We start from the raw sequence: 26,334 nt of genomic DNA, 5'->3' as shown, positions 1-26,334 counted from the left end.
AGGTGAAGGGGCCTGCCCCGGGGCAGGAGTGCTACTGGCGATGTCCCTGATTGGCTGTGCTCCCCACTCTCCCTGACATCCCCAGTGGCTCTTGCACTTGGGTGGAGCCCGCAGGGAAGGGCGTTCCCACCCCGGCCCCTGCTGGTCACCAGCACCGTGGCTGCTATGGGAGAAAGGGGGCTCCTGTCCCAGCTGCACTGAAGACCTGGAATGGGATAAAAATGAGACGAGCTGCCCTCCCTGCCCACCGCAGGCCCAGCCCCGTCCTGGCCATATCATTTGATCTTCTTGGCAGTCCTGAGATGGTCCAGATATTCTCATGCCCATTTTACAGCTGAGGAAACCAAGGCTCAGAGTTTCGGGCAGTTACCTCCGACACACAGAGAGGAAGGCCGGACCCTGATTCCGTCCAGACCCTCTGGACGGACCCAAGGCCTGTGCTGAGCTGAGCTGTTTCCTTTCACCCTTGGGGGTCCCCAGGGGATGTTACTGGCCCTGGGGCAGAGGTGAGTGAGGAGGGCCTGCTGGCCAGGGCAGGGTGCCCCCTGGGGCAAAGGAGCAGGGTAGAGGGAGGCCACAGGCCACAGCCCTTGCCCATGGGGGGGCTCACTTAGGAACATCACTGCAGCAGCTAAGAAGGACAGCAGAGGCCCTGCTGTGGCTCAGGGCTGCACAAAGGGAGTCCGCGAGGCCCACGGCCCACCGTCTGCACAGGTCCATGTGGTGTGGGACACTCAGTGTGTGGGAGGTCCAGGGCCCTGGGACAGGGTAGACTCCAGGAGAGAGGGAGGAGGGAGAGGCCGGTCACTGTAGTCCTGGTTCAGTATCTGTGTGGCCCTCCTGTGTCCTGGTCTTCACGGGGGGTCCCACAGCCCGGGAGCTCCTGGGGGTCAGGGGTAGAAGACGTCAGCCGGGGTGTTGGGCTCAGGGTTGTGTGGTCCCCTGGGGAGGGCTGGCTCTATCCCTGCTCCAGGTGACAAGCGGCTCACCCTCTGAGCCTCCCGACCCCAGGCTGTCTTCCCACTTGCAGGCACAACAGGAAGATGCTGGTCCACGAGGCCCTAGCTTCCTGGTTATTGAAACCAGAAATCTCAGCCTAAAAACCAAGACCTGGAGACAGATGGAGGGCTCAGAGGTGTGCTTAGGGAAACCGAGTCAGCGGCCAATGACAAGGGGTAAGTGGCGAGTCCTTTGTGTCCCCAAATCTCTTATTGTGTCTGAGTCACCTCCTAAGCTGTCCCCAGGCGTCCAGGGCCTGGTGGCAACATGGTCACCCTGGAGGCCAGGCAGGCCCTGCTGTGTAGGAGCACTAGCAGTTCGGGATCGGCCAGCTTTGCCCCCAGAGCCAGTGGAGAGAGCCGAGGGGCCAGGATAGGATGCCAGGGCAGGGCACGCACTGCAACAAACTGCACCTGTTTTTCAGGGCTCAAGGAATTGGCCCAAAGGCCCCCAGGGGTGGCTGTGGGGCCTGGTGCCCACTCCAGCCAGCCTCGGGCCAGCCGCCTCCTCTTCTCTCTCCTTCACACATTCGGTGTTGGAGTCGGAGAGCATGTCCAGAGAGAGTTCCGGAAGCGGGATGAGGGATGGAGTCTGCAGCCACTGATCTAAATTAGCACCGCAGAGAGCATTTCATTCCATTAAGTGGTTTTTCCCCATCACTGGTTTTGGTCTTACAAAGTGCCAATTTATCTGAGGAGCCAGATCCAGTCATCCATCCCTTAAAGGGGCAGGACTGTGTCCCAGCCCTGGTGGACCCCTCTGGATCTGTTTCCCCACCTGCAAACCTGGGGTGATCTCGGCTTCGCTGTCCAAGTGGAGGCTTTGGGATGACCACCAGGAAGGAGCACGTTGGTTGGGGGGGGACCTGAGAACAGGCCTGGGGTGTGGTGCAGGGTGAAGGCAGAACCCTGCCCACCCCAGAGGGAAGAACAGCCAAGGGGAGCAGTGTTTATCTGCAGACAAATGCGATATAAAGTTTATGGTTTGTTTGGAGTGTTCTGGAACACCCAATAAACCCCAGGAGCAGAGGAGACCAGGCCAGGTCCCGAGGCCCACCTGGGGCCAACCCATGCCACCTCCCTTCTCAGGCAGCCCAGTGTGTAGCCACAGTCCACAGTATGCAGAAGGAACTTAACCAGTGCTCTCAAAGCAGAGCTCCCCTTGGCCTTTCCTTCTGAAAGGCATTTCTCTCCCACGGATGTCATAGTGGGAAAGTATTGCTTAAAAAAAAAAAAGAGTCAAAAGAAAAGAGGCTTTGAAATTGTTCACAATGCAATTCTTAGGGACAGCTGAGTCCCCAGACCAAATTTTTTTCCAAAAGTTCACGTTAAACACTTCAAGTACAGCCCTGAAGCGGCACTGCTATTCCTAGCCATAGGGCGCCAACTAGTGGCTCCAGCAGATCCTGCAAGCAAAGCACAGCCTCGTTCCCGTCCTCTATGCTCCCTCCTCCCACCACCTCCTCCCTGGTCTCCTCCTGGTCTGCAGTTCACCTGCTTCTCAAAGTGGTTCTGTGCGCCCCCACCTTCATGGGAGTGGAGGTGGGATTGATTAAGAAGGATTCAATCGGAGCTCTCTCTTTGGATGGTTTAGGTGAGAGAAACCAAGCAAGTCGAATCCATCTTTCCTATAAAAGTTTATTGTGTAATCTTTTCCGAGAAGTGGTAAGGGTGCTGATCACAATTACATAAAGGTAAGGAACAACAGTATACAAAAATAATTTAAACACACACATTAGTAACAAAGCAACATTTCTTTCCACTAACAACTAGGAGGTAATCTTGCCCACGATTTTTCGAAAGGTATTAAATATGTTTTAGATAACAGTACAAATACACAATGCACAAATACACAATGCTCACACACACATGTACACATATATACAGCTCAAGTGTTTTCTTCTGTGCATTCCAGCTAACTGGTATAGCTAACGTGGAAAAACTTAACAACTAGATGCCCAGATGACCTTAAAGTTGAACAAAACATGCATTGGATGCAATTTTTGGAGACTTGCTAAGATTTCTCCCCCAATCTCCCTGATTCCTAGCCTTGTTTCTGTGTTTTTCATCTGAACAATTACATGTGCCTTTCTGATCTGCTCAACAGTGTGCTCATTGTGCTGTTGCTGGTGCCGATTTGGGAAGACTCACTTTCTCTTGCTCTGAGTGCATCCTATGGAATGGAAAGGGAAGATTGTAAAGCTAAAGCCTTTAGCTTCTGATTACATCTGGCTTATTCTTTGTTTTAGTGCAAGGACCTGTCTGATGATTTCGTAGGGGAGGTCAGCATTGACTTGGTCTTCCAAGTATCTCTCGATGTCTTCCACTTCCTTCTCCCAGAACTCCTTGGAGATGTCGAAGAGCTCCTCCAGGTCGATGTCCCCCAGGCCTTGCAGGTTCAGGGCATCCTTCTTCGGGATGTAGCCAATGGGTGTGAGCTGGGTGCTGTCTTCCCCATTGATCCGGTTGAACATCCACTCGAGCACCCTGGAGTTCTCCCCAAAGCCTGGCCAGAGGAACTTGCCTTCCTTGTTTTTCCGGAACCAGTTAACGTGGAAGATCTTGGGCAACTTGGCTGCTGGGCGCTGGGCCATGCTCAGCCAGTGAGCCAGGTATTTGCCAAAGTTGTAGCCAAAAAAGGGCCTCATGGCAAAAGGGTCATGCATGATTACTTTGCCTATTAAAGAAAGGGGTCCTTTGGTAAGTAATATGTCCAAAGGCTTAATAGGGACCGTCATTTACTGTGAATATAGCATGCCTACTTCTCTCTCTTCCTGCCCCCGTCTTTCTCTCCACAAACAGACACAGAGTGGGGGCAAAGGGGGGGCTGCCCAGAGCGCTAATCTCCCTCCATGTGGTTTCAAGTCCTGACTTTGTTTACCTTTGTGCTCTGCTGCCGCCGTGGCCTCTGATCGCATGGCAGCGCCCACGAGCACACCATGCTGCCAGCTGAGGGCTTCGTAGACCAGAGGGACACCTTGAGAAGGACAGAAAACTCCTTCAAGCCTTTGACATTCAGACTCTAAGACCAGCGATGTCATCGCACACGTGAAATGACTTGGCAAAACGGCGTCTTTTTAGTTGAGCAGCTATACAGAAAACTGCTAAGGCACCGCTGTACCAACTGGGGCCACAAAAGAATCTGTAAACTCCAATCCAGCCACCTTAGGTCACAGATCCAGGAAGCCAACGAGTTGGCTCTACATTGGAGCTTGCAAGTTATTCTGGATTTGGGGAAAGAAAGCTCCGGCTCATTGGCACCCTCTGACAAGGTCATGGAAAAGGAGAGATTCCAACTGTGCTTCAGTTCCCCAAACTCCATGCCCCCGCCTGAGCAGAGGAGAGCTCACCTGCAGGTCTGCGGCCTCCAAAAATGATGCCCTCGATGGGCACGCCTTCCGGAGACTCCCAGGCAGCGTCGATGATGGGGCACTGGCCGGCAGGAGTGCAGAACCTCGAGTTGGGATGGGCACAAGGTTCCCCTACAAAAAGAGAGAGAGGCCCTTTAGCATCTGGCCCAAACAGGCTCCTGCAGCCCAGAGCGCACAGCCTCCAGAGGGGGCTCACCATCCTGCGGGCTCCACGGCTTGTTCTTCCAGGAGGTGATGGTGACTCCCGCGGCCAGCGGCTCATCAATGCCTTCCCAGTAAACGCCCCCGTCACTGGTCTCGGCCACGTTGGTGAAGATGGTGTTCTTCTGGATGGTCTTGATGGCATTGGGGTTTGTCTTCACGGAGGTGCCAGGAGCAACACCAAAAAAACCATTTTCTGGGTTGATAGCCCTTAAGTTACCTGCACAAGTCCAACCAGAAAAGCGGTGGTAAATCCCAAGCCGAGCAGCCTGGCATCTGCCCGCTGGTTTCCGTACCAAGCTCCCCGACCCCTTTCCCTCCTTAGACGACACGCCTGTTCTCATTGGGCGTCTCTGAGACTGTGCAACTCTGAGACTCTCACAACTCTTTCTTCCTCTTCCATTTTCCACCAACTTATTAAATGTTTGTATATAAGCGATCAGCCATATACGGCCCATTTGACCCAGATTGTTAAAGGATGCTGGGCTGGCAGAGGACAGAGTTCTGAGGTTTTGCAGCCTCTGAACTAACTGAACGACACACCCAACACTGGATTTGGGAGAACCGGCCATGTTTGAGGTCGATAACCCACAGGAGTCCACTTTTGATCACCGGTTGGGCCCAAGACAGTCACCTTGGTTGTCAAACTTCATCCAGGCGATGTCGTCGCCCACACACTCTATCTTCCACCCCGGGAGGGAGGGGTTCATCATGGCCAGGTTGGTCTTCCCACAGGCGCTGGGGAAAGCTGCCGCCAGGTACTTCTTCTCACCCGCAGGGTTGGTTATGCCCAAGATCTGCAGGAGACAAGGTTCTTCACTGAGGTCTCTGTTCTTTACTACCCTGAGGTCTAGGGATGTGCCTAGAAGTTCCCAAGGGTAGACCCTCAAGATCTATCTCCGTTCAAAAGAATGAAGTCCACAGGATCTCCATGGTGGCCATTGTGCCCGAGGTCCTTCAGCAGGGACATAGACTGTGGAGTTCATAATTACTTAAGAAGTTTCCCTGTCTATGAATCTCCCACGCAGACAGGAGATTGAACGGACTTGCGTCTGCCACCCCAGGCCTCCCAGCACGGCCAGGGGACGTCCCCACCTACCAGCATGTGCTCTGCCAGCCAGCCTTCCTCCTTGGCCAGCCGGCTGGCTATCCTGAGAGCAAAGCACTTCTTCCCCAGCAGCGAGTTCCCGCCGTACCCACTTCCGAAGGAGACGATCTCTCTGCGGTCCGGCAGGTGGGCGATGAGCGTCAGCTCTGGGTTGCAGGCCCAGTTGTTGACCAGAGGCTCTGCAACAGGCGCAGCCGCGTCAGTGTGTGAATGTGCGGAGCGCAGGAGCTTACTTTTTATCAACTCTCAATTCTGAAGTGGCATGCTTACTTTTGAGAGGCAGGGGACACCCCACGGAATGGAGACACTTGATGAACTCCCCGTCGCCCAGGGCCTCAAGGACAGGCGTGCCCATCCGCGTCATGATCCGCATGCTGGCCACCACGTAGGGCGAGTCCGTCAGCTGGATGCCGATCTTGGCCAGCGGGGAGCCCAGGGGCCCCATGCTGAATGGAATGACGTACATGGTCCGACCTGGGGAGGGGCCAGTGGGGACGGTGAGCAATAACCTTGGCCTGCAAACATACCCGGCATCATTTTCCGCAGGAATCTTTGCTATGGCCTCCCACCATCAATATCACCCTCATGGCCACCAGCCCCAAGGTTTAGCAAAGTCTACGGCAAAGTGGACAAAAATGCCCAGATCCATGTTTTCCCAGGCTACGATTAGGCTCGGCCAGGCTGCATGAAATCCACACGTGTGGAACCCTGTAGGGTTCACGCAAGACGTCTGAGAACAGAACGGGGCGCGTTTCACACAGAGTGCGAGACACTGAGGCGGGGGCGGGGCTCCCTTGCTGTCACGATCACCACCAGGGCAGGTGTCATGAGGACAGGCGTGCTGTCAATTTGCCCTGTTGGGAGAATGGCCTGCTCACCTTTCATGCACCCTGGGAACCTGGCGTTGAAGGCTTTCTCAAAGTCCTCTTCTGACATCCAGCGACCCAGCTGGCTGAGGCCGGTTTTGGGGATGGGCACCGTGTCTCTTTGCTCTTGGGTAATGATAACTGTCTTGCTTTCAATCCTGGCCACATCCCTGGGGTCAGTGAGAGCCAACCAGCTGCAAAAGTCCCAGGGTCCCCTTCAGTCAAGCACCGTGAGAAACAGACCCATCTCACATTGTCACATTTCTCCCACACCCAGCAGGACACGGAGCACACTGGCACGTTGTAGAAGTGCGGTGGCCAAGCCAGCCGGCACCTTGTCAGGAAGACGCTGACTAGGCCACTAGCTAGGGGTGGGGACTGTCTTTCATCATGATCCGGAATCTAGGCTGCAAAGAGCATTTGCCTGCCCAGCTCAAGTAGGGCCTCGGTGGCGCCACTAGGTCATCCTGCCTCAATGGTTCTGACCATTTTATTAAGGTTCTAAAGCATCTGCAGCCCCTGAGAGGGCTTCATTCACCTCTTTCCACTGATGCCAAGGAGAGGGCGGGGTGGGCCACAGGGGGGGCTTACCAGTTGTCATATTTGCTCAGCTTCCTGATGATGCCCTCCTCCTGCATGCGGCCCAGCAGCCGTCCGTTCTCCTCCTCGGAGCCATCGCAGATGTGGATGTGCTCCGGCTGGCACAGCTTGGCGCTGCTCTCCACGAATTCCCTCACCGCCTGGGGCAGGCTGTCCAGGTTGCCCTGGACGACTTTGGCTGAGAAGTCCAGGCCGTTGTGCAGCTGAGGAGGCATTTCTGCAGAGCTGTGGTAAGGGGCACAAATGCCAGGGTCACCTGAAACAGAAAACAGCCTTCCTGGACAAAAGGACCAGGAGACGCCTGCTGGAACATCCGATGGACCGTGGGTGGGTTGCACATGGCCAGAGAGTCATGGCCCCGAGGAAAACTGAGTTAGTATTGTTGCTGGAATTTTTAGCAAGGTGCATAAGAAAGCTCGACCCACCTGCCTTCCTTTTGGGTGGTCTCCGTCAGATCCAGGGTGGCTCTCCGTGTTCTTCCCGTGAGTTCCCAGTGGGAAGGCCGTGCTTGGCGGTGGAGCCTCCTGCCTTAAATACCGTGGAGGACGGCCCTGCCCCTCTGATACACCCAGGGAGGCTCGCCTGTGACGTCGGGGGCAGGTCTTTGGATCAGCGCCACGGTCAGGGATGTTTTGGTCCAAGTCACCATAATAAATCCAGGGAGATAATCATTGAGCAGTTGTTAATGAGTGTTGGGAGGCCTCGGGCCGAGACCAGCCACAGTGAGTCCTTACACAACTTCTGATCGACTAAACTTTGACCCGGTTCACTGCTGATGCAAAACATACCCACCCTTTCTTTGACAGGCAGGTGGGGTCAAGGACAAGGCTGGCCCGGGAAACTCCTGGACCTCAAGTGTTGTTGGCAGCACATTTTGTGTGCCAACAGTCACCGGTTGACAAAACACTACAGCTGTGAGATGTCAACCCCACAGCCAAAGCTCATGAGAAGAAACACCCTGTGGCCAGTGTGCAACTCCTTGGCAAAGATCTGCACCTCTGAGCTGATTGGGTGCTGATGACCTTATTGAGTGCGTGCTATATACCCTTGCCACCCCCAAATAGGAAGTCCAGGAGGGCCGGGTTTCTTCTTATTTGCTCATGTTTGTATCAACAGCACCTGGCATATAGTAGTCACCGAATGCATACACATCAAACCCTATTCTTGGTGCTTTACATCAACTCATTACCACCAGCCAAGGTGCCACTTGGAACAATCCTATGTACTGACAAGGACACTGAAGGAGAGAGGTCCAGTAGGCTGGCAGGAGGCAGGGAGGCTATGAACACAAGCAAGCTGAGCTCCAGCACGTCACTCTGCATGAGGAATCCTTACCTCTTCTGGAACCTTCCATATATTCCCCCAAAAAGTGCTGGGCTAGGCATGGTCACTCTGGCAGCCTCGCAGGCACATTTCACTTCCCTTGCAAGTCTGAGTCTTGGGTGTGGAGGGGGCTTGGTGGTTTTGCTGGAGTACACTTAAGCAATGAGACCTTTATAACAGTTGCAAAGAATTTGCTTTGCAAGCTGTCAGAACCTCAGCGCAGTTTAATGCATCTCAAGGCTGTTTGCTGGGTTTTAAGAGCACTGGGTGAGAAGTCAGGAGGGGGGACCAGCTCCCAGGCCTGACTCCCCCAGGCAGACAGGGGTTCCACGGGAGCCCCCTACCTTAGATGAGGCAGGGTGAAGACTTGGCTCACCCCCATGGGGTGTGGTGTGACTCAGGCTTGTAAAGAGCCTCAGCAAATTCAAGGCCCTGGGAATGGCCAGCTGGACCTATAGCCCTAATGAGCCGATCCCAAGGGCGTGGCCCACAGCCCAGCAGAAGGTCAACCCATATCTCCACTCCCACCAAAATCATCAACCTGCAGCTGGGTTTTGCTTCTTCAGGTTTTGGGGGGGCTTTCGGTGCAAACACAGCATGGGGTGACTTGTTGGCATGAGGTTACTTCACCTCCAGTTCACTGGCATTTATTACTAGAGGTGCCATCATCGGCCACAGGGAACGCTGCTGTGTCTACGCCCAACAGGAAGTCACGCTTGGCTGCACAGGGCCCTTCCTTAGCACCGCACCTGGGATCAGGTGTTCCAATGCACAGCCACGGGTGGCGCATGCCTGCGGGTTGGTGCATGCGGTTCACCCCACGGACTTGGTGCGCTCCCATTTTGTGGACGGGACTGTAATGGGCTGGTTCCCTGGAAGACCTCAGAGACGGAAAATCAAAACAGAAAAGCAGAGCCTGGAGTTTGGAATGTTCCACACAAATCCCAGGTGTTTGTTATGAGTCTTCCAGGAGGGACACAGCTAGTTCCATTCAAATGTAGGTCTGGTGAGTCACCATGACCTTCATCCCATGTGAATGACCCACCTGGGCAGTGCAGAGGGGTGGCCTCAATCTCCTGCCACTCTCCCTTGTCAATGTTAAAAAGCAAATATTGGGCTACAAACTTACCTCAAAGTACAGAGTTCTCTGGAAGAATGAGACACAAATAGATGGTAGGGTTTTGAGGACACATGGGTGAAAGTATGGGCAAAGGTCCCTTGTCCCCAGTTGATGGCATCCTGGGGCCCACGGCTTCCCCTGTCCTTAGAGACAAACACTTCTAAGGGGCTTCAGGCAGCCTCAGCCTCCCACTCTCCCACTGGACCGGAGTCTTGGTCGCATGTGAACACCAAGAGTAAGTCCTCACAGTGGGTCTTCAGCTGCAGGGACCCGGAGTGGACGCGGACTGCGTCCTGGGTGGGGGATCTGGGGGCTCCCACTGGGTGTGAGCTTCAGCTGTGGTTTCTGGGAACAAGGCCACCGAGATCCCCTAGCTTTTCAGGGGCTACTCAGACACGTGCTTCTTTAGGTCCAAGCTCGTGTAAAAAGCTGATCCCAGACACAAAACTGCCCTGGGAAAGAGGAGAAAGAAAACCAGTCCCTGGAAAAGGTGGTCTGAAGACTAAAACGGACTCCTTCCCTGCTCCTTCCCGCAGCTGCTGCGTGGCCTGTCGGGGAGCCGCCTCGCACCTCCATGCCAGCTGCATCCTCCACGTGGGGCGATGAGGTCCGAAAAGGTGAAGGGGTTGTTTTGAATCCAATTTGCAAAAATCACATTTCTCTAGGAATCCTCAACACAAACATTTTTTAAATGTGCACTAGGTACCCAGCTTTGGGAATGAAGAGGATCGAAGTGGTGGGCTTCCTCTGCATGCCAAAAGGGAACATATTCCATGCTTCTGTCTGATGTAAGCACCTTTACTATCTTTCCCATTTTATAGGTCAGGGACCTGGGGCTCAGGAAAGGAATCACACATATTCACTCAGCAAACACTGGCTGAGCCGCCACAACTGCCATTGAGTTGGTATTTCTCTGGACATAGCCCCAAACTCTGAGCCTGTGACTCTCTTTCCTTTCTCTACCCTCAGCACTTCACTGTTGAGCACCCATTTTGTACTTCCTGCATACCCACTTCCAGGAGCAGCTTCATGGGGTCATGGGCATGTCCCTCCCTTGGAGTTGCCTGCTCATGGTCACTGTCTTGAAGTCCCTAACAATATCCTGTCTGAGAGTGTAGCACAGGTGGACTACAGAGCAGGCACCTGCCTCCTACTGCCCCTCCACCTCCTTGGGACAGGTTTCTGGTCACTTGGTTTCCTGGCCCACCCTGCCTGGTGACCACGGCCATCCTCCATCCCCAGCAGGGGCCTGGGGCTAAGTGGGAGGAGGTCAGGTCAGGCCGTGCTCCTGTGAACATGTGCACTGGCTCCCCTGAGTGTGCGGTGTGCCAGGGAGGGCACCGTCAACTGGCAGATCAAGCACCCACGGCTGGTGGCCAGACCCTGGGAGAAAGGGGAATGTCTCCTTGTCCCTTTTGAACAAGGAACCTACACTTTCATTTGCTCCTGTTCCCACTGCTGACAGAGCCGTCCTGCACGTCGCGATGCTGAGAACGGTGAGAAGCGTCCCTCGAGGACTGGAGATGGTGCTGGGTGCCCACGAGGGTCCACTGAAGAGCACCATGTCCACAGCCAAGGGGACTGTCTCCCAGGTCTCCCGAGCCCCCCAGGCCAGCCCGCTGCTCTCGGCCTTCCTAGCACACGGTAGAGAGGGAGCAGCGGCTGGCAGGGCGCGTCTCCTCCTCACCCACGCAGCGCTGCCACCCGCTCATGTCCCCCAGGCTGTCACAGGGCACCGGGAGAGGAGGGAGACTCAGAAGAGCCTTCAGGTGTGCTCAAGAGGCACCCAGAGACACGGGCAGGGCCTGCCTCGACTCCAGGGGACTCCGACAACCAGAGAAGACGGGGCTGTGCCGGCTCAGCCAAGCCCTTCCCTGGACAGGTGAAGGTCCGAGAGCAATGCTGGCCGCCATCGTCCCCAGTCCGTCTCTCACCCGCAAGACCTGGACACCCTCCTCCACCCCACCCCTGATGGGATGGGCTCTGCCCTCCTGGGGCTGACCACAGAATGGCCCTCTATTCAGGAATCTGGATTCAATGGAAAGCATGGCTCTGGTAAAAGAAAAAAAAAAAAACAGAAAAGGCCACAGTGACTTCCCAGAAGGTGACAAGAAACAAACTGTGACTATCCCACGCCTGGAGCCAAGGCATTTGCGCAAACCGACCCTGGGTCTCCACGGCTGCCTTGTGCACCGTGGGCACCGCTGACCACACCGAGGAAGTTTCTGGCACAAGACAACTCTGCTCAGCCCTGTGACGGCCGGCCCCAGAGTCGTCATCTGGGCGATTCAGGTCATCCACCCCAACTGTGTTTGCCGGGGGCAAATATTTAGAGGTTGTGTGTTTACGGGGCCATCGCAGCCTCCCGGCAGGCGGGAGGGGATACTCACAGAGTGGCTCCGGCTCCTGTTTTGGTGCCGCATAGATTCATACAAGTGAAAGGGTCCTTGACAGGTGGCACTTGTCTTGCTGAACACGTTGGGTCTCCTTTGGGGACGCTGACAGTGCTTTGGAACTAGACAGAGGCAGTTGAGCACCTTAAGGGTCCATTTTATGCCGTTCGGCTTTCACCCCAGGGTGCTGTGTAGAAGTCGCCATGCCCGCTGGTCCTCTATTGTGAGGTTGGAGGAACAGGTGGGACAGTGTGGTAGGGACATACCAAGCCCACCTAGCACCCAGCCAACCCCCGGTGCTGTCCTTTCCACGTCCCCACCCAGCCCTGAGGTCCAAGAAGGTGGCCTCGGGCTGAGGGCTCACCCGGGGGTCCTCCAAGGCTCCAGCAGGTACCTCCCTCCCTCCAGGGTTTTGCTCGCAGAGTTTTTGAATCCAGGAGTAAAGCTCCTGCTCAGTGCGCTAATGAAGTGCGGGTTTTACTGCAAAGATGGGTCTGGAAGACACATTTTGGGAAGCGCTAATGTCCAATGTCAGGCCCTCTGGAGGGACCTCTGGAGGGCTCCTTCTCTGTGGTGACCAACCCACGTGACAGCCGCTCCAGGAAGCGGCTCCGTCACCTCTGTGGAGCCTCCGCCTGATGGAGAGGATGATGGCGCTCTGCCTGGGGGACGGGGCACTTGCTGGAGCTCACGTCACTCATCCCAGGAGCCATCGCCCCCTCAGAGTGCAGTGTCCCATGTCACCCCCACCCGAGGTTGACAGCTTAAATGGAAGCCACCGGGCAAGGTGATGGCGGGTTCTTCCTCCACCCCCAGGAGGTGCAGGCCCGAGGCCCAAGCCCGGTGCCTAGTGCCCCTCCTCCCTGGGAGCCCTGCTGCGGCCGCTCACTGCACCCTGGCGGTGTCCACATGCCTCAGTGGCCTCGCTGTTTGCACCCTCCCTGGGTGAGACTCCACCCCAGTCTCTGCGGACCCAGACCCAAGAGGCCGAGGCAGTTCCCGTCCCGGCTCCTCCAGAAACCTGCCCAGGCCCCTGCTGCTCTCTGTGCCGAGGGAGGAGGGAAGCTCGGGGCCCTTTCATAGCCCTGCCCCTCTGCACTGGGTACACACCTGCCCTGTGTGGGACCCGAAGCCCACAGCGGGTCTCCTTCTGGACCCCAACCCTCTCACCTGCCTGGGATCCGTCAGCCTCTCTTCTCTCCCTGAATCTGCTTTCACAACCGGGCTTTGTCTTCCCCTTCAGTTTGCATGTTGTAGACAAGGTGTACAAAGCCCATTCTGCCTGAATTTTTCAACATTCCCTTTTATTCTGAGCCTGAGTTTGCAGCTGGCTTTCCATGTCAAGGATGCTAGCTGCCTTACAGAGCTCCATGTGGCCTTCTAAAATGCAGGCCATCTCTGTGTGACTCTAGCCTGATCGACAGTAGAACTGGCAAACAGACAGATGGCCCCCACTGATTCGTCCCTGCACCTGCAGTCCCTGACAGCTCCCTGAGGCTCCAAGTTTGCTCATCTCTAACTGAGACGGCCCTTCATACTCAAATCACTCTTGGCTTCAGGTACTACCGAGTAAGTCAGTCCGTTTTCTAAGAGTTTGCTTCAAAGAAAGTGAGAACGAATTTGTCACAGAGCACAGCTCCAAACGCACTCAGAAATGACAGCCACATCAGGCAGAGCAAGGGCAGGAGGGACTAATTGTATAGTTACCACAAAGACAATCCAACACACTTATTTCACAGGGAGAAAATGGACCATTCTGTTACTCCACTGGAAGTAACAATGATTGCTCAGGAACTGAACGCCACCTTCCGCCAGCTCCCTGGTATCAATGCAAATCGTCCCGTTTTCCTGTGATGCCGCCACTCAGAACAGAAACATCTTTTCTGATGGGTGCTGGGGATAATTCCTAAAACTCAGTGAAGTTAGCTCAGCCTGTGGGCTCTTCTACCAGGGGGCAGACTTCACAGCACCCAGACGCGGGCCACACAGCCCAGGTGGGCCCAGCCCAGCGGCTCCGGGGCTGGGCATCTAACTCTGCTATAGAAACCGGAAGTGTTTCCAGGTTGAAGTTTAGAGGGGACGGAGCCCCCTGGGAACGGCTGTTCCGGTAGCTGGTGCTGGAGCTGGGTCTGTGTTCCCGCACACGGGTCGCACTGTCAACCACAACTCTGCTGAAGACAGGTGCCACCTGGAAGCCCCTTCCCCAAGGGGAGAGCATGGCTCAGAGAGGCCCCCACCAGGGCCGGGGGTGGGGGCAAGAAGCTTTCCCTTGTGCTTGGGTATTGCAAAAGAAACTTGAGGAGCTGAGAGCTCTGCCCCAGTGAGTGTCCCAAGGGGAGGCTGTCTTCTGGGTAGGTTGGGGCCCCCGACTGGAAAGCGGGAAGTGGGGATCAGGGCACCTGTGCTTTCTCACATGTGCTAGATTCCTTCGTTCCTGGATCCCCCACCGTTTTCTGCTGAAAGCCGGCCAGGGTTGTGCAAGTTTTCTTTCCCCAGCTTGGCACCAGGGAGCTGTGAGCCAAGAGGCCGCTTACTGGATCCCTCCGTCCTGTCCCGTGCCGACCCCGCTGGGCCCACGGGGGAAGGCAGGGTCGTCTGTTTGGGAGCAGCTCTTAGCTCACAGGCTCTCCCAGTAACAGGGTCAAGTACCCAGTGCTGGGGGCAACGGGGCCTGGCTTCAGACACAGACCTCCCTGCAGAGGCCATCCGTCTTGCTGAGTGGCTGACCCCACTTGGCCAGAGAGCGCGTCGGAAGCCAGGATGGGCTCAATCTGTGGGCTGCAGCGGGGCACAGGAGGGGCAGCGCAGCGCGCAGGCCATCGGCATGGGCCCTGGAGGCAGACCCTCCCTCTGCCTTGACCTGGGCGCTGCCACTGGGCGTCCTCAGTCTCCCCACCTGTCAAATGAGGTGGATTTGTCCCTGCTTCCAAGGGGAGTCAGCTCTGAGCATTAGACACCCCAAGGAGAGCACCAGCACGCTCAGCCAGCACTCCCCAGAGCTACGGAGGAGCAGCACGGTTCCTCTGCTGTTGTGGGCAAACTCCTTTAGGGACTCTACTGTGGGCGGCTCTGGGGCACTAGCTGTGGGGGGAATAGGATAGTGAACGCAGAGCCCGATGTCTGGGGGTCTGCATTCTCACCCCTGTGATGGCCTCCTTGCCCCTAACGTAGCTGGTACACAGGAGGCAACCTCCTTACCCCAACCGCACCTGGCACACGGGAGGTACTTAGCAGATGCCTTCTGCACGCCCAGCGGGGAAGCCCCTTTGCCCACAGAGCTCCCCAGCGAGCCTGCAGGTGGCTGGGCCCCAGAAGAGCTGTCTGGCAGCAGACGGCCCTGCGGGAGCCCCTTCAACTTTCCCCGCACACTTTCCCGTCTGGACTTCTCTCATTTCCCTGAACCAGATGCATGTTATCTCGTGGGGACGAACTGGCTGGTCCTTCACTGTGGTGCTGTGTCCCCATCATCCACAGCTCCCAGAACACACACGGCCCCAGACTCTCCGAGGCCTCCCCAGTGGGTCCCCTCTGAGCCACGTGGTTTGCTTTTCTAGAGTCTGTCAGTGCATTCTCACACTTGTGAGCACCGGGGGCCACAGGATGCAGGCACCTCCAGCCAAACACGCGCGCTGAACAGCCAGAGTCACTTCCAAAGTCCTCCAAGTCCCAGCAGGACCAGCCCCTGTTAGCACAACTCCAGAGCTTACTGGGAATGTGGGTAAACACTCTGGCAAGACACTCGCCCTGACAGCCGTGATGAATAGCCGGACTCGTTCTCCACCTGGCCCAGCTCGCTCCAAATGCAAGCTCTGGAAAGATCCTTTTCTCGTTTGCCCTTTGGTAAGTGCTGAGGCATGAACAAAAGTCCATTCCCTAGCTGGGTACCTAATTTTTATTAATAATATCTCCACTCTATCAATCACTGCTAACTAACGGGAACACTTAAAGAAATTAATTTAAACCTGGCAAGAGGAAACACAGCAGTCCACCGCTTTCCCTCCTCGGTGAATTCTGAGACTTTGGCTGCACTGAAATGTGCGCCATGCCATGGGCTGGCCGGCTCAGCTTCCCCCAGTGGAGGCCAGCTTCTCTTTCTGCAACGAGGCACCCTGGACAAGGGGCAGTGTCAGCAGAGTCTCCTAATTACTTCCCGACACCCCACCTGTTCTCGGAAGTGCTGGAGTGGCCACAGCCCACAGGGGGCCTGGGCACAGGGCTGGCCCACAGGTTGGGGGAGCTGCCCATTCTTTGCAGGACACATCTGATGCAGAGGTGGGGCCCCTGCTGTGTGGCTATTCCTGCAAGTTCAGGCGTCTACATTTTTTACCCAAAGGTAGAGACACATGGGGCAGGAAGACACAGGCGAGATGCAGGAGTTGAACAACCCTGAGAGGATATACTCTATTCTTGCTTTGTCTTGCCCCTGGGTGCTGGTCCCTATCTAACCTGAAACCTGGTGCTCCAAAGATGGCTGGCTGTGGGCCCGTCTTCAGGGGCCCATGTTTATTTGTTCTCAGCAAAATACAACGTCTGGGATAAAAGTCAAAGACAGCACTGGCGCATCCCCACACCCATCCCCACACCGAGACTTCTTCCCAAACCACAAAACAAGGGAGGCTGGACTTCCAAAGAGCTGCCCACGGTGCTGGAGGGACGGTTCAGGTGCTTCGGGCCAACACGTGTTTTCAGAGTGATGTATTTGAAGACAGGCAGCAAGTGCTTCTGCACTTGGATATTTCTGCATACATATTGAATGTGAGAAGCTTATTTGAGCAGTGTTAAAAAAAACTTTATCTTTTAATTTAATGTTTAAATTAATTGGTTTTATAACTCCTTTTAGAAGCTTCTTACATTTCGGAGAGTAGTTATTTTTTAAGTTGTGCTTTGTTTTATTTTTGAGTGACACATGATAACTGTATACATTTGATGCCTTGTTTTCTCCCTTTCATGTGAAAGTCTCAGGTGTCCTTTATGTTCATGTGGTCTCCACAGCCTCCGTTCAGAGAGCGGAGGCAGAGGAAGTCAGTGGGGTTGGATAATTGCATTCAGCAGGTGCCACATACAGAGCAGCTCCTGTGAATTATTAATGATAAATTATTTTGGGAAAAAACTTCTTGGACTTTCTTTGTCGTACTTTTAACAATTGAGCACGATACTCGTCAGACAGCTTCTTGCGAGCTGTCAAATTATTTAAATGACAGATGAATGTGCTGGGTATGTAACGAAAAAAGAGTGCTCTCTGTGCTGGTTTGATGGGCACCGTTCGGGCTTTTCAAAATAAAGGTTCTGAGCACTTTAATTTTGGAGTGACTTGCTGTGGTTCACCAAAGAGATTTAAAATGCTCTCAACTACTTTGGAAAAGAACAGAAAGAAAGTTTGGTGCTTCGTACAAACAGAGGAACACTCCACAAGTGACATTTGAAAAGCAGCGACGGTGGTAATCACTGCTCAAAATACACTCAGAGGCGCTCTGCTCTCGTTGTTCCTGATGGATCTCATTGTTCCGGGTATTGTCGTGTCAAAAGAAAGTTTCATGTGACATCTGTTGTTCCTTAAGAAAAACAAAAAAAAAGCCCAAGTCAGAGATGAGATCCAACTTCGCTCTGGAAATCGAGGCCTACACAGGTCACCAGGGTGAACATGGAGGCCGCATCGTCTCTGGCTGCAGGCCCTGTGTCCCAGCAGATGGGCCTTGACTTGCTGCACTCCTGCCCCGGCTGCTCCGGCCCAAGCTCTGCAGAGCCCCGGTCCTTCAGCAGCACATCCTGAGTGCAGTGCAAGGGCTGGGTGACATGGGCGAGCTCAAAGGACAACCAAAAGAATCCTGAACATTTCAGTCCTTGTTTTTTTTTTTTTAAATACACCCCTTCTGCTGAATCCATCCTCTGAATCAGAGGATGGTCAGCCCGCGGGAGCTGCAAGTTCCCTTCGAACTGCAAAACGAGCTCAGCTTTTGTGAGTTAACTTTGATCGTATCCTAGAGTTGGTCTCATGCCCACCTCGGAGCCTTTGCCTGTACTGACTCCTGCCTGCAGCACCTGTCCTGGTTTGTGCATGGTTGGGCCTTCTTGTCATTCTCGTCCCAGCGGCTCCCACACCCTCGGGCATACCGCCCCATACCTGCAGCGTTCCCTCCCAGAACTTTCACTAGTCCATATTAGCTTCTCCACAGGTTAAATCAGAATCCCTGACTAGGACCTGAGCTCTGTCCTGGGCAACACTGTCTAGGTCAGCCCTGAAGACTGTCTCCGCCAGGGTGAGTGCTCACGGTGTTGCTGGGTAAGAGTGGCTTCAGCTTATTAACCAACGTCTCGGCTGGTTCTCTGGTCTGGGATTATGATGTGGGGTCCTAAGGTCCTACGGGTCAGAGGCGGGGACCTCTGGGTAGCACAAGACCCTGTTTCCCTGCAGGCCAGCCCGGCGGCCTTGCCATCCAAACATCAGTCTCCAGGGTTCTGCTAAGACGAGGCCACCTCTGATACCCCAACTGCCAGGTTGCCCACAGCCCTGGTCCAGGGATGTGCAGAGTTAGAGGTCCTAACCCTGGCATGTGGGAGGCTCAGCCTGGTGTAAATGTCCACACCCACCCCTGCACTAGGGACTCAGCCGTAGGCCCTGCCCAGGCCTCCGTCTCTGACTTCCTCCAGAGCTCGCTTATTTGCCTGAGGTACTTTACCTCTCTCCTTGCCTGAGACCCCAGAGCCTATTTCTGCAATAATTCTTCATTAAGAAAATGAAATACAAAAATAAAACAGCCTCTTGCCAGGCTTAACAGCAGCACTAAATTAGATCTCTGTGAGTAGCCAAGTGGCCACTGTAAAAGAGATGGATGGGCTTTTAGCCTCAGAAACACACAGCATCTTCTAGAACTTGGCAGAACTGACGGTCCCGACACACTCTCACCAGAGGCAGAGCCCTCCCTACCGCCTGCCTCGGAGCTGCCTTTGGAGATGTGGGGGAGGCTTTGAGGTTGTCACAGAGATGGGGGGTGCCATGGGTGTTCAGGGGCCAGGGATGCTCTACATCCTGCAGAGGGCTGTACTGGGCCAAGGAAGTCCTGTCCCAAGTGCCAGGACATCTCCTGGGAGTCTCTGCACCCTTGAGACTTTGTGGAGGGCACCGAGAGTGGACTCTGCCCATGGGTGTGGGCATCCTGCGGACCCCTGGCCAGGGGAAGAAACACAACAACCTCTCTTTGGTGGGCAACCTCGTAGCAGCTCCATCTCCTCAAGGGTGGCCCGGGACATGAGTCACCTCAGACAGTGGAGCACGGGGCAGAGCATATTTTATATTAGTGATTCATGTGTGTTTTTGAAATTAAACAATAACTTCCCGCCTGCTCCCCTCGTTTACATAACCACGACAGCAAGACCTATTATGAGTCAGGAAGGAAGGGTTTGGGGGCTCAAGTTCATCCTTTATCACAAGATAATCAGTCACCGTTCACCAAATGCCAGCTGAGCACCTGGAACACGCAGCTTTAATGAGACTCTTCTGTGGTCATTATTAATTAATTTATTCATTTATTCATTAAACCTTTCAGGGTAATTTACCATCTGAACAGAGAGATGATGGCAGAAACACACTCGGGTTGGAGAAAGTCTACAATTTAAGCCTGAATGAGCCACTTTAGAAAATATTGAAAAGTTTTTCAATATTGAAAGTACCAAAATTAAGGAGGGGAAAAAAAAAAAAGCAACAATTGTGGTGGTAAATTACAATATGCTAATATATAAGAAAGGCAATTACATACTCATCACTTGCAGTAAAATGGTTATTATAATAATGTGGTATTATAAAATTGATATGGTTATTATAAAATAATAGGGAATTTATCTTACATTGTTTCGCATTGAGAAATAATAAAATTACCGTTGGAAAACAAATTATGCTTTCTATCGTCCTCGTGAAACATTAGCTAGGCCTGCACAGCACTCTAGAAACTTCCTTTGTTTTGCTGGGGGCTTCTGGAGTGGGGAGCTGCCGAGGAGCTGTGGGGTTCACAGCCCTTCTCCCAGGCCTAGCTCCGGGGTGCACAGAGACCCCTGCAGGGGAGGCACAGAGACCCACACCCCAAGTGTGCCTCCTTGGAGGCCTGCATTAACTCCCTGGTTGGGTCAAGCTGTTGAAAGACTGCAGAGAACCTTCTGGAAAGACCACGAATCCCTCCTCGCCCAGCTGAGGCTGCTGCGGCCCACATGGTCACATGATCGGCTTGGGCCTCAGAGCAGGGGAGGGGACCTTTCCTCCACACTCCTATCTTGCCACACCCAGAGCTAAGCTGCTCCTGGAACCTGAAATTCCGCTGAACTTCCTCCGAGCCAGTGTAGCAGAGCACAGGGCTCTTTCTTCTCGTGACACTGGAGGCCCGGCCTCCGCTTGGGCCATGAGTATTTTGACTGAGAAACTAAGGGAACGTTGCCAAGGAGAGAGGGTTTGAAAGCCACCAAATGCCAGAGAGGACAGCATGTTCCCTATCTGGTGGCAGGACAGATGAAATCAATGTCATCCAACTCTAGGTGGCCTGTGAAAACCCCTCCCTGGGGCTGAAGACCACCCTGGCCCCGGGGAGAAGGGCCCTGTGCCACCTACTTGGTGGCTTGGCAGGAGGCCCAGGGAGGGGGATGGCAGGGAGGTCAGGAGCAAGACGCCTGGCAGTGCATGTGACCTGGGGCAGCTGCCTGCCTCAGTTTCCTCATTTGAAATAGGAGGCCAAGAGCAAACCCCCTGCAGAGGCCGTCCCCAGCACCCAGGGCCCTCGGCCATGTCCCAGGCTCCATCACTGTTCTCTCTGGACAGCAGGACCAAGAAGCCCCGGCGAGCCCTCACACATCGCCTCGGCCCTGGGCCTCCCTGACACCTGCAAACTTCGGCAAGTGCAGAGGAGTCAGAGGGAGCCACACGGGGGACCCTGCAGCCACCATCGCCCCCGCCCGGGAGCGCCCGTCCCAGACTGTCTGATCATGTTTCCAAATGAAAGTACACTTATAATTTGTCTGGCTTCTTAATTTCTCCTAAGACAAAGTGACAGGCTCCTCTGCTCTCCCCCTCTATGTTGGCTTTCATGATTTCTTTCTTTATTTTTCCATCTCGCCCACTCCTCCCCGGTGCTCAGCTCCCCGCGGCATTCAGCTGTCACTTTGGCATTAGCCCACTGTCTGCCTGGCAACCCACTATTATGCACTTATTTTATTACTTGGTTTCCTACCCTGATCTTGTGATTCATCCCTAACCTTTCCTGGCTGTAACATAACTCCTGTGCGGCTCCTTCTCTCCCCCACCAGCCCCCTCAGCCTTAACTTTCAGATGTCAGTGTCTGTTCAACCCCGGTGGGAAACAGACTCATCTCTAGCTCCAAGCCCACAGCCTTGTTCTCCGCTCATACAATCAGTTTAATCAAATGAAGGGCCGTGCTTAATGTTTTCAAGTCCTGTTGAATAAGAGCTGAAGAGATCAACAGTCATCGGGAAGGGAAGAGGGTGAAAAATGGGCCCATGGGCTGATCCTGGACCTAAGACAAAACCCAGGCCACTCCTCTTTGCAACCCAACCTCACAGGGTGAATGTGTCAGCAGAAGGTTATATAAATGGAGGTCGATGTCCACGATTCAGATGGTATGCACATGGGGTTCTAGATGTTTCCAGAATTGCAATGGGGTAATTCCAAGAAGGGTTAGGAACGTCCTGTTTGAAGGATGCCCCACTCAGAGGAAACTCAATGCATGAAGCATCCCAAGGGATAGAGCACAGTAAGTTCTCCTCACTTGGGATAAGTCCTCCTCACGTGGGCACAAGTGAGGAGCTGTCAGGGCTGATCTTCTGGGAAGACACATCAAGGACTAGAGCTGGTCTCTGACTCCGAAACCCAAATATTTTCAGGCCTGTTTACTCATGAGTGTGAAGTTCAGATTGAGAAATTGGATTAAGGACTTTGAAAGCACACGTGCACCTTGGTTGATTATGGCCACACTCCCAGGTCCTTCTCCTGACCTGGTGGGTCACAAAGGTGAATGCACCCCCAACCCCTGCTGGGCACAGCAACATAGGTTTCACTGTATCCCACAAGGTGAGGCATCTGTTCACAGCACCTGGGAGTGAGCTTTGGTAGCAGAGATAATTATCTAAAGACACGCAGTCTCCTGTTTCATGACCCTAAACTCTCCTAATATGTGTGCTCTCTCCCATCTCTTTCCTGTCTTCCCCATTTTCCACGGGTCAGTCTCTCTCTCTCTCTCTCTTTTTCCCTTCATAACAGTTTAGCCGAGATAAAGTTCACACACCTTTAAAAATGCACAACTCTGTGGTTTTTACTGCACTCGCAAAACTGTGCAACCCACATCTCCATCTCCTCCAGAACATTTCACCTCCCCTGAAAAAGGATGTGGCCGGTGGTCTTCCGTGGCGGGCACCTCCCTTGGATGATGTTCTCGAGGCTCTTGTGTATGGGGGTATCAGAGCATCACTCATCACGGCTGAACAGGATTCCATTGCATGGTGGTGCCACGTGCAGCCTGTCCAGTGGTCAGCCCCTGGTCTTGGTGGCTTTCTCCTTTGGCTGTGGTGAGCACACTACAGGAGCACTCCTGCTTGGTAGCTTCTCCTAATCTTGTCTGTCCAGCCCTAGGTCTTCCCACGGAGGATCAAAGACCACACATTGCTAGGCAATACTCTTCCATGGCAGGTGCTGGGGGTCCTGCTAGAGCCTGACATACCTCTAAATGGCAATATGTTGTGTGAAATGTCCCTGAGGCATTTCTGATTTTGTCCCTGCCTCCTTTCCTGTGCCTCTCTTAGTGATCCCCTAGAGTATCCATGTGCCAGTCCATCTATCCCACCTTCAGGCCTGCAAGACCTTGCTGAGAGCTTTCTGTAGAAGGCGTCTCTGCTGTCTTTGGACCCCCAGCTTCCCAAACCCCACCTTTACAGCTCCCAGAGGAAGGAAACCCAAGGATTACTCAAAAACAGTGAAACTGAATTTCAAAGAAGTGAACAGAGCTTCTCAGAACAGAGGCCAGAACGCAGCCTGCGCTTCCCATGCAGCTCATGAATGTGAAAATGAATGGAAATTCCCTGCTCAAAAATTCCTTCTTTGGAAGTGAAAAATCAACAAGTAGAAAAGGTCACAATTACCACTGGGCCTTCCCACTCCACAAGGTGAGGCTTCTGTTCACCCTGTGTCGGGACCTGACCACTGTATGTGTGACAGCAAGGTAGAATGCTTTTCTTTTTTCTAGCAAGTTCAACAAAATGGAAATGAGCTAGGTAAACTTTATTGATTCTAGATGCCTCTAATTTATAGCAATGCTGATAGTGGCCGGGTTAAATTTTACCTTTTAAGATCTTAAAGAAAGGCTTTGCTAAGCAAATTAACACTGTCAACAGGACTTCTGGTGACTCTTGCAGCTGCTTGAGAGTGCCAGGTGTCTTAGGCCTGGGAGCAGGGCGGGGATCACACACACAGACCTCTGGATAGGTACTGTCTGGACGTGAAACGATAACCAGTACAGAGCTAGAAAAACAGAGTTCCAAATCATTCTAATCTATTTACTTAATATTTCCCTAAAGAATTTTATTACCTCAAAGTCTCCTATCCCAGCTGTTGCAGGTTTTAAAAGCAATAAAAAGTCTTTTTTTTTTTTTTTAAGTTGGAAAATAATTTAAACTTTTACTCATTTAGCCAGGTCCTCTCAGACACCAGTCCAAATTATAACGGGACAAGCTATTCTGGTCATGATATAGAGATTTCCAAACCACTGAGTTCTGCTGTAAAGAACTTAACATTTTAAATTGGACAGTAATGCAGCCAAATCAGGCAGCGAGATAACAGAGGAAAACACTTAAGTCTAGACACATTACGTGAAGTGCGGCCCTGTCCTTAAAATGCTCTTGGGGTAAATACCAGGAGGCCGCAGCGAGGGGCCTGTGCTATCTAGGATAAGGTCATCGTTCAGAGGAGAGAAAAGAGCAAGAGCTCATGAGCCTCAGCTAATCCACTGGTGAGTTGCACTGGTGGGAATCCATCATCGTCCCCATTTTGCACAGGAACCCAAGGTCCAGCGTGGTCAATTCATTCACCCAAGGTTAAGATGCTAGGGAGTATCACAGGCCCTGCACAGGAGAGAGGGGAGCTCTTGGAGAAGTAACTGACTGCACAGGTTTGTCACTGGGAGCCCGGCAGTGTCCTGCTGCAGACTGCAAGGTGGCTCAGGAAGCTGCCGTTGGGGTACGGTTTTGTGCCACACAGGAGTAAGGCGAGGCCACACAGCGGTGACTGTTTCCACGGCCACAGCCACTAAAGTTCCTCTCAGCAATGGTGGCTTGCAGTCACAAAGCCCTCCCTGCACCCAGGCCCCAGGTTCATCGGCTGCCTGCTTCCCACACATGGCTCAGTTGACAAAAGAGCAGCAAGAGGCCTGTGAGGTAGATGACACCGTGACCCAGTGTGGGTTTTTTGATACTGAACCTGAAGCCACTTATTTGAGGCCATGTGTTGGGAGAGAACCCCACGCTGGTGCCAAGGCTGTGCTCTCGACCTTTGCAGCAGTCCCGAGGGTTCTCCTGTGATCTTCCCAACAACACAGGAGACAAGATCTCTAGCTTCCCCAAGAGGAAACTGAGGCCCAGGAAGGTTTAGGATTGCCCCAGGTCAAAGTGGACCTAGGACAAGGTCATAGTGGAACTAGATCAAGCCTTTCATACCAGGTCTGACTTGCTACTCTATCAGGACTGTTTTCCCACGGCTGTCCCTCATAGCAGCTGCAAGGGACAGTACCTTCTGGGTGGCGTATTTGAAGTCTGCCTCCGTGAAATGGTGGCACTTTTCTTGTCAGCTAAGCAACTGGCCCCTGGATGATATTTGAGTACCTTCGGAGTCTGGTTCGTTCCCGTGGAGCCATGAAAGTATCAGGCTTCTGGACCTCCATGCTGCAAATGAAGGCCCTTGAGGAAGAGCCTCACAGTGACCCTCAGGTGTCCATGACATTGGCTGTCCTGTGCTATCAACCCATGGGTGAGTGCAACAATTGCCAAAGCAAAATGTCACACAAACAATTGCAGAAAACCAAATACAAAAGCCACCTTATAAATAGTACCAGGCATGAGTCTGATGTTTTTGCAGATAGCAACTGTGTAGAAAAACTTCCATCTGCAGGTTAAAGCTCCTGTGCAAAGTGCCCCAGTGATATCTTTAGACATTATTATCTAGAATAGGCGTCAATAGCTATTACATCTTTAATGTCGGTGCTGACAATTGAGACTCCAAAGTGTTCCATGAAATGAAGATGAACATTTTGATATTGTCGAGGACGCAGGCGTCCTTGAAGTTTGTTCCTCTCGTCAGTTCTGCAAGCTTAACTTTGGTGGCTGGCCCTGTTTGAACTCCATTCTCCAGCAGCCAAACTCTGCCCGGCACTGGCCCTGCATTAGCAAAAGGAGCCGCAAGCTAATTGGTTTCTCATAGGCTGTCCCTGCATTCATCACCGAGGCCCAATGAGCAGCTCTGCCGCAGCACGGACTCATTTGTGCCAAGGCGAAGATCCCGCAGTCCTTTATCTCCATGTATTTGACAACTGCTGGTAATTAGAAAATTACCTCTAAATTCATCTTTTCAAAACAGCTACAGTCCAGTCTAATGGCTGAAGGGTGGCTTAGTCTTCCTGACAGATTGCTGGAAAGACACCAGAGAAAGTTCTTAGGAAGAAAGCCATGACGCTAAAGGAAAGTTTAGGATCCAAGGTGCACTGACACACATTAACTTTGGAGGGGCACAGAGCCTCCGCCTCATGGCCCAGGCATGGAGGTTCCGGAACATTCCATGTCATAGAGTCCACCAGCAAGAGCAAAACACTTCCTCCAGCCAATGCCTGAGCAGGCTGAGGTAGGAGAGCTACAACAGCATGTGGGCTGTGGTCAAGGTCAGAAGCACCAGCTCTGCTGGGCTCCCGTCTCTGCGGGAGCTGAGGACTTCACAGCATGCTGGACATGTGGACTTTTAAGGCCGTTCAGCAGGCAAATGCAAACAGGTATTGTTCAAGGCTCTGCAGAGAAGGAGAGAGTAGTCCCTGCCCTCTGAGTCTGCAAACTCATCCTAGGGAAGCTCACATGTAAATAAGAAGTCAGAGGAAAGAGATCATGAAGCTCGCGTCTGTGGTGGAGAGCATGCTGGGGTAGGGCAGGGTGTGGGAAAGAGACTCCATCAGACAAGGTGCAGCCTTCGTGGGGAGGAAGGGCCACACTTCTGCCTGAGGACAGTCGCCCACCAGGAGTGAGCCTGCCGTTGGCATCTGTGAAGGATGGGGGCTGTGAAGGCTGCGGAGCAGGGAGCAGAGGGGAGGGACAGGGAGGAGGAAGAAGAC

General features: G+C 53.5%; 2 protein-coding genes and 1 long non-coding RNA gene across 10 annotated transcripts; 2 read left to right on the top strand and 1 right to left on the bottom strand.

The window, feature by feature from the left end:
• Window positions 1-29: 29 nt before the first annotated feature.
• Window positions 30-12,118, top strand: LOC107137463. 6 transcript variants are annotated; one of them, XM_048810873.1, is made up of 5 exons: window positions 30-506; window positions 1,031-1,175; window positions 10,124-10,194; window positions 10,290-10,375; window positions 11,053-12,118. In XM_048810873.1, exons 2-5 carry the CDS (start codon window positions 1,121-1,123, stop codon window positions 11,471-11,473), a joined length of 633 nt encoding a protein of 210 aa, XP_048666830.1. In that variant the 5' UTR covers window positions 30-506; window positions 1,031-1,120; the 3' UTR covers window positions 11,474-12,118. The 6 variants fall into 6 exon arrangements, 3 of the variants coding, with proteins under 3 accessions (XP_048666830.1, XP_048666831.1, XP_015335423.1); XR_007350388.1 differs by having other exon boundaries at window positions 34-506; window positions 10,124-10,204; XM_048810874.1 differs by lacking the exon at window positions 30-506 and having other exon boundaries at window positions 514-1,175.
• Window positions 2,617-7,843, bottom strand: Pck1 (phosphoenolpyruvate carboxykinase 1). 3 transcript variants are annotated; one of them, XM_015479925.2, is made up of 10 exons: window positions 7,570-7,843; window positions 7,136-7,400; window positions 6,557-6,738; window positions 5,949-6,152; window positions 5,670-5,857; window positions 5,205-5,367; window positions 4,566-4,790; window positions 4,349-4,480; window positions 3,880-3,975; window positions 2,617-3,675 (listed from the first exon to the last, which is right to left on the bottom strand). In XM_015479925.2, the coding sequence occupies exons 2-10, from the start codon at window positions 7,357-7,359 to the stop codon at window positions 3,221-3,223; spliced, it is 1,869 nt and encodes a 622-aa protein (XP_015335411.1). In that variant the 5' UTR covers window positions 7,360-7,400; window positions 7,570-7,843; the 3' UTR covers window positions 2,617-3,220. The 3 variants fall into 3 exon arrangements, with proteins under 3 accessions (XP_015335411.1, XP_048666828.1, XP_048666829.1); XM_048810871.1 differs by having other exon boundaries at window positions 7,136-7,369; window positions 7,570-7,672; XM_048810872.1 differs by lacking the exon at window positions 3,880-3,975.
• Window positions 12,119-12,466: 348 nt separating the features above from the next.
• On the top strand, window positions 12,467-19,737 carry LOC125610357. Its single transcript, XR_001502870.2, has 2 exons — window positions 12,467-13,549; window positions 13,720-19,737. It is a non-coding gene; the product is annotated as an uncharacterized LOC125610357 (long non-coding RNA).
• The last annotated feature ends 6,597 nt before the right edge of the window (window positions 19,738-26,334 follow it).

The sequence above is a fragment of the Marmota marmota genome, unplaced genomic scaffold, assembly GCF_001458135.2.
Source record: "Marmota marmota marmota unplaced genomic scaffold, marMar, whole genome shotgun sequence".
In the NCBI taxonomy this organism is placed as follows: Eukaryota; Metazoa; Chordata; class Mammalia; order Rodentia; family Sciuridae; genus Marmota; species Marmota marmota.
Note: the sequence above shows the minus strand (reverse complement) of the source record. Positions and strands in the feature narration are given on the sequence as shown.

What these genes read in the sequence shown, in the direction of transcription:
- LOC107137463 (XM_015479937.2), top strand. Translation starts at nt 9,699, where the DNA reads ATGGCATCCTGGGGCCCACGGCTTCCCCTGTCCTTAGAGACAAACACT. An exon ending in GTCGCATGTGAACACCAAGA is followed by an intron (nt 9,823 to 10,123) that starts GTAAGTCCTCAC and finishes TCCTTCCCGCAG; the next exon opens with CTGCTGCGTGGCCTGTCGGG. An exon ending in CCTCCACGTGGGGCGATGAG is followed by an intron (nt 10,195 to 10,289) that starts GTCCGAAAAGGT and finishes AATGTGCACTAG; the next exon opens with GTACCCAGCTTTGGGAATGA.
- Pck1 (XM_015479925.2), bottom strand. Translation starts at nt 7,359, where the DNA reads ATGCCTCCTCAGCTGCACAACGGCCTGGACTTCTCAGCCAAAGTCGTC. An exon ending in CTGAGCAAATATGACAACTG is followed by an intron (nt 6,739 to 7,135) that starts GTAAGCCCCCCC and finishes GGACTTTTGCAG; the next exon opens with CTGGTTGGCTCTCACTGACC. An exon ending in GCCGTGGAGCCCGCAGGATG is followed by an intron (nt 4,481 to 4,565) that starts GTGAGCCCCCTC and finishes CTCTTTTTGTAG; the next exon opens with GGGAACCTTGTGCCCATCCC.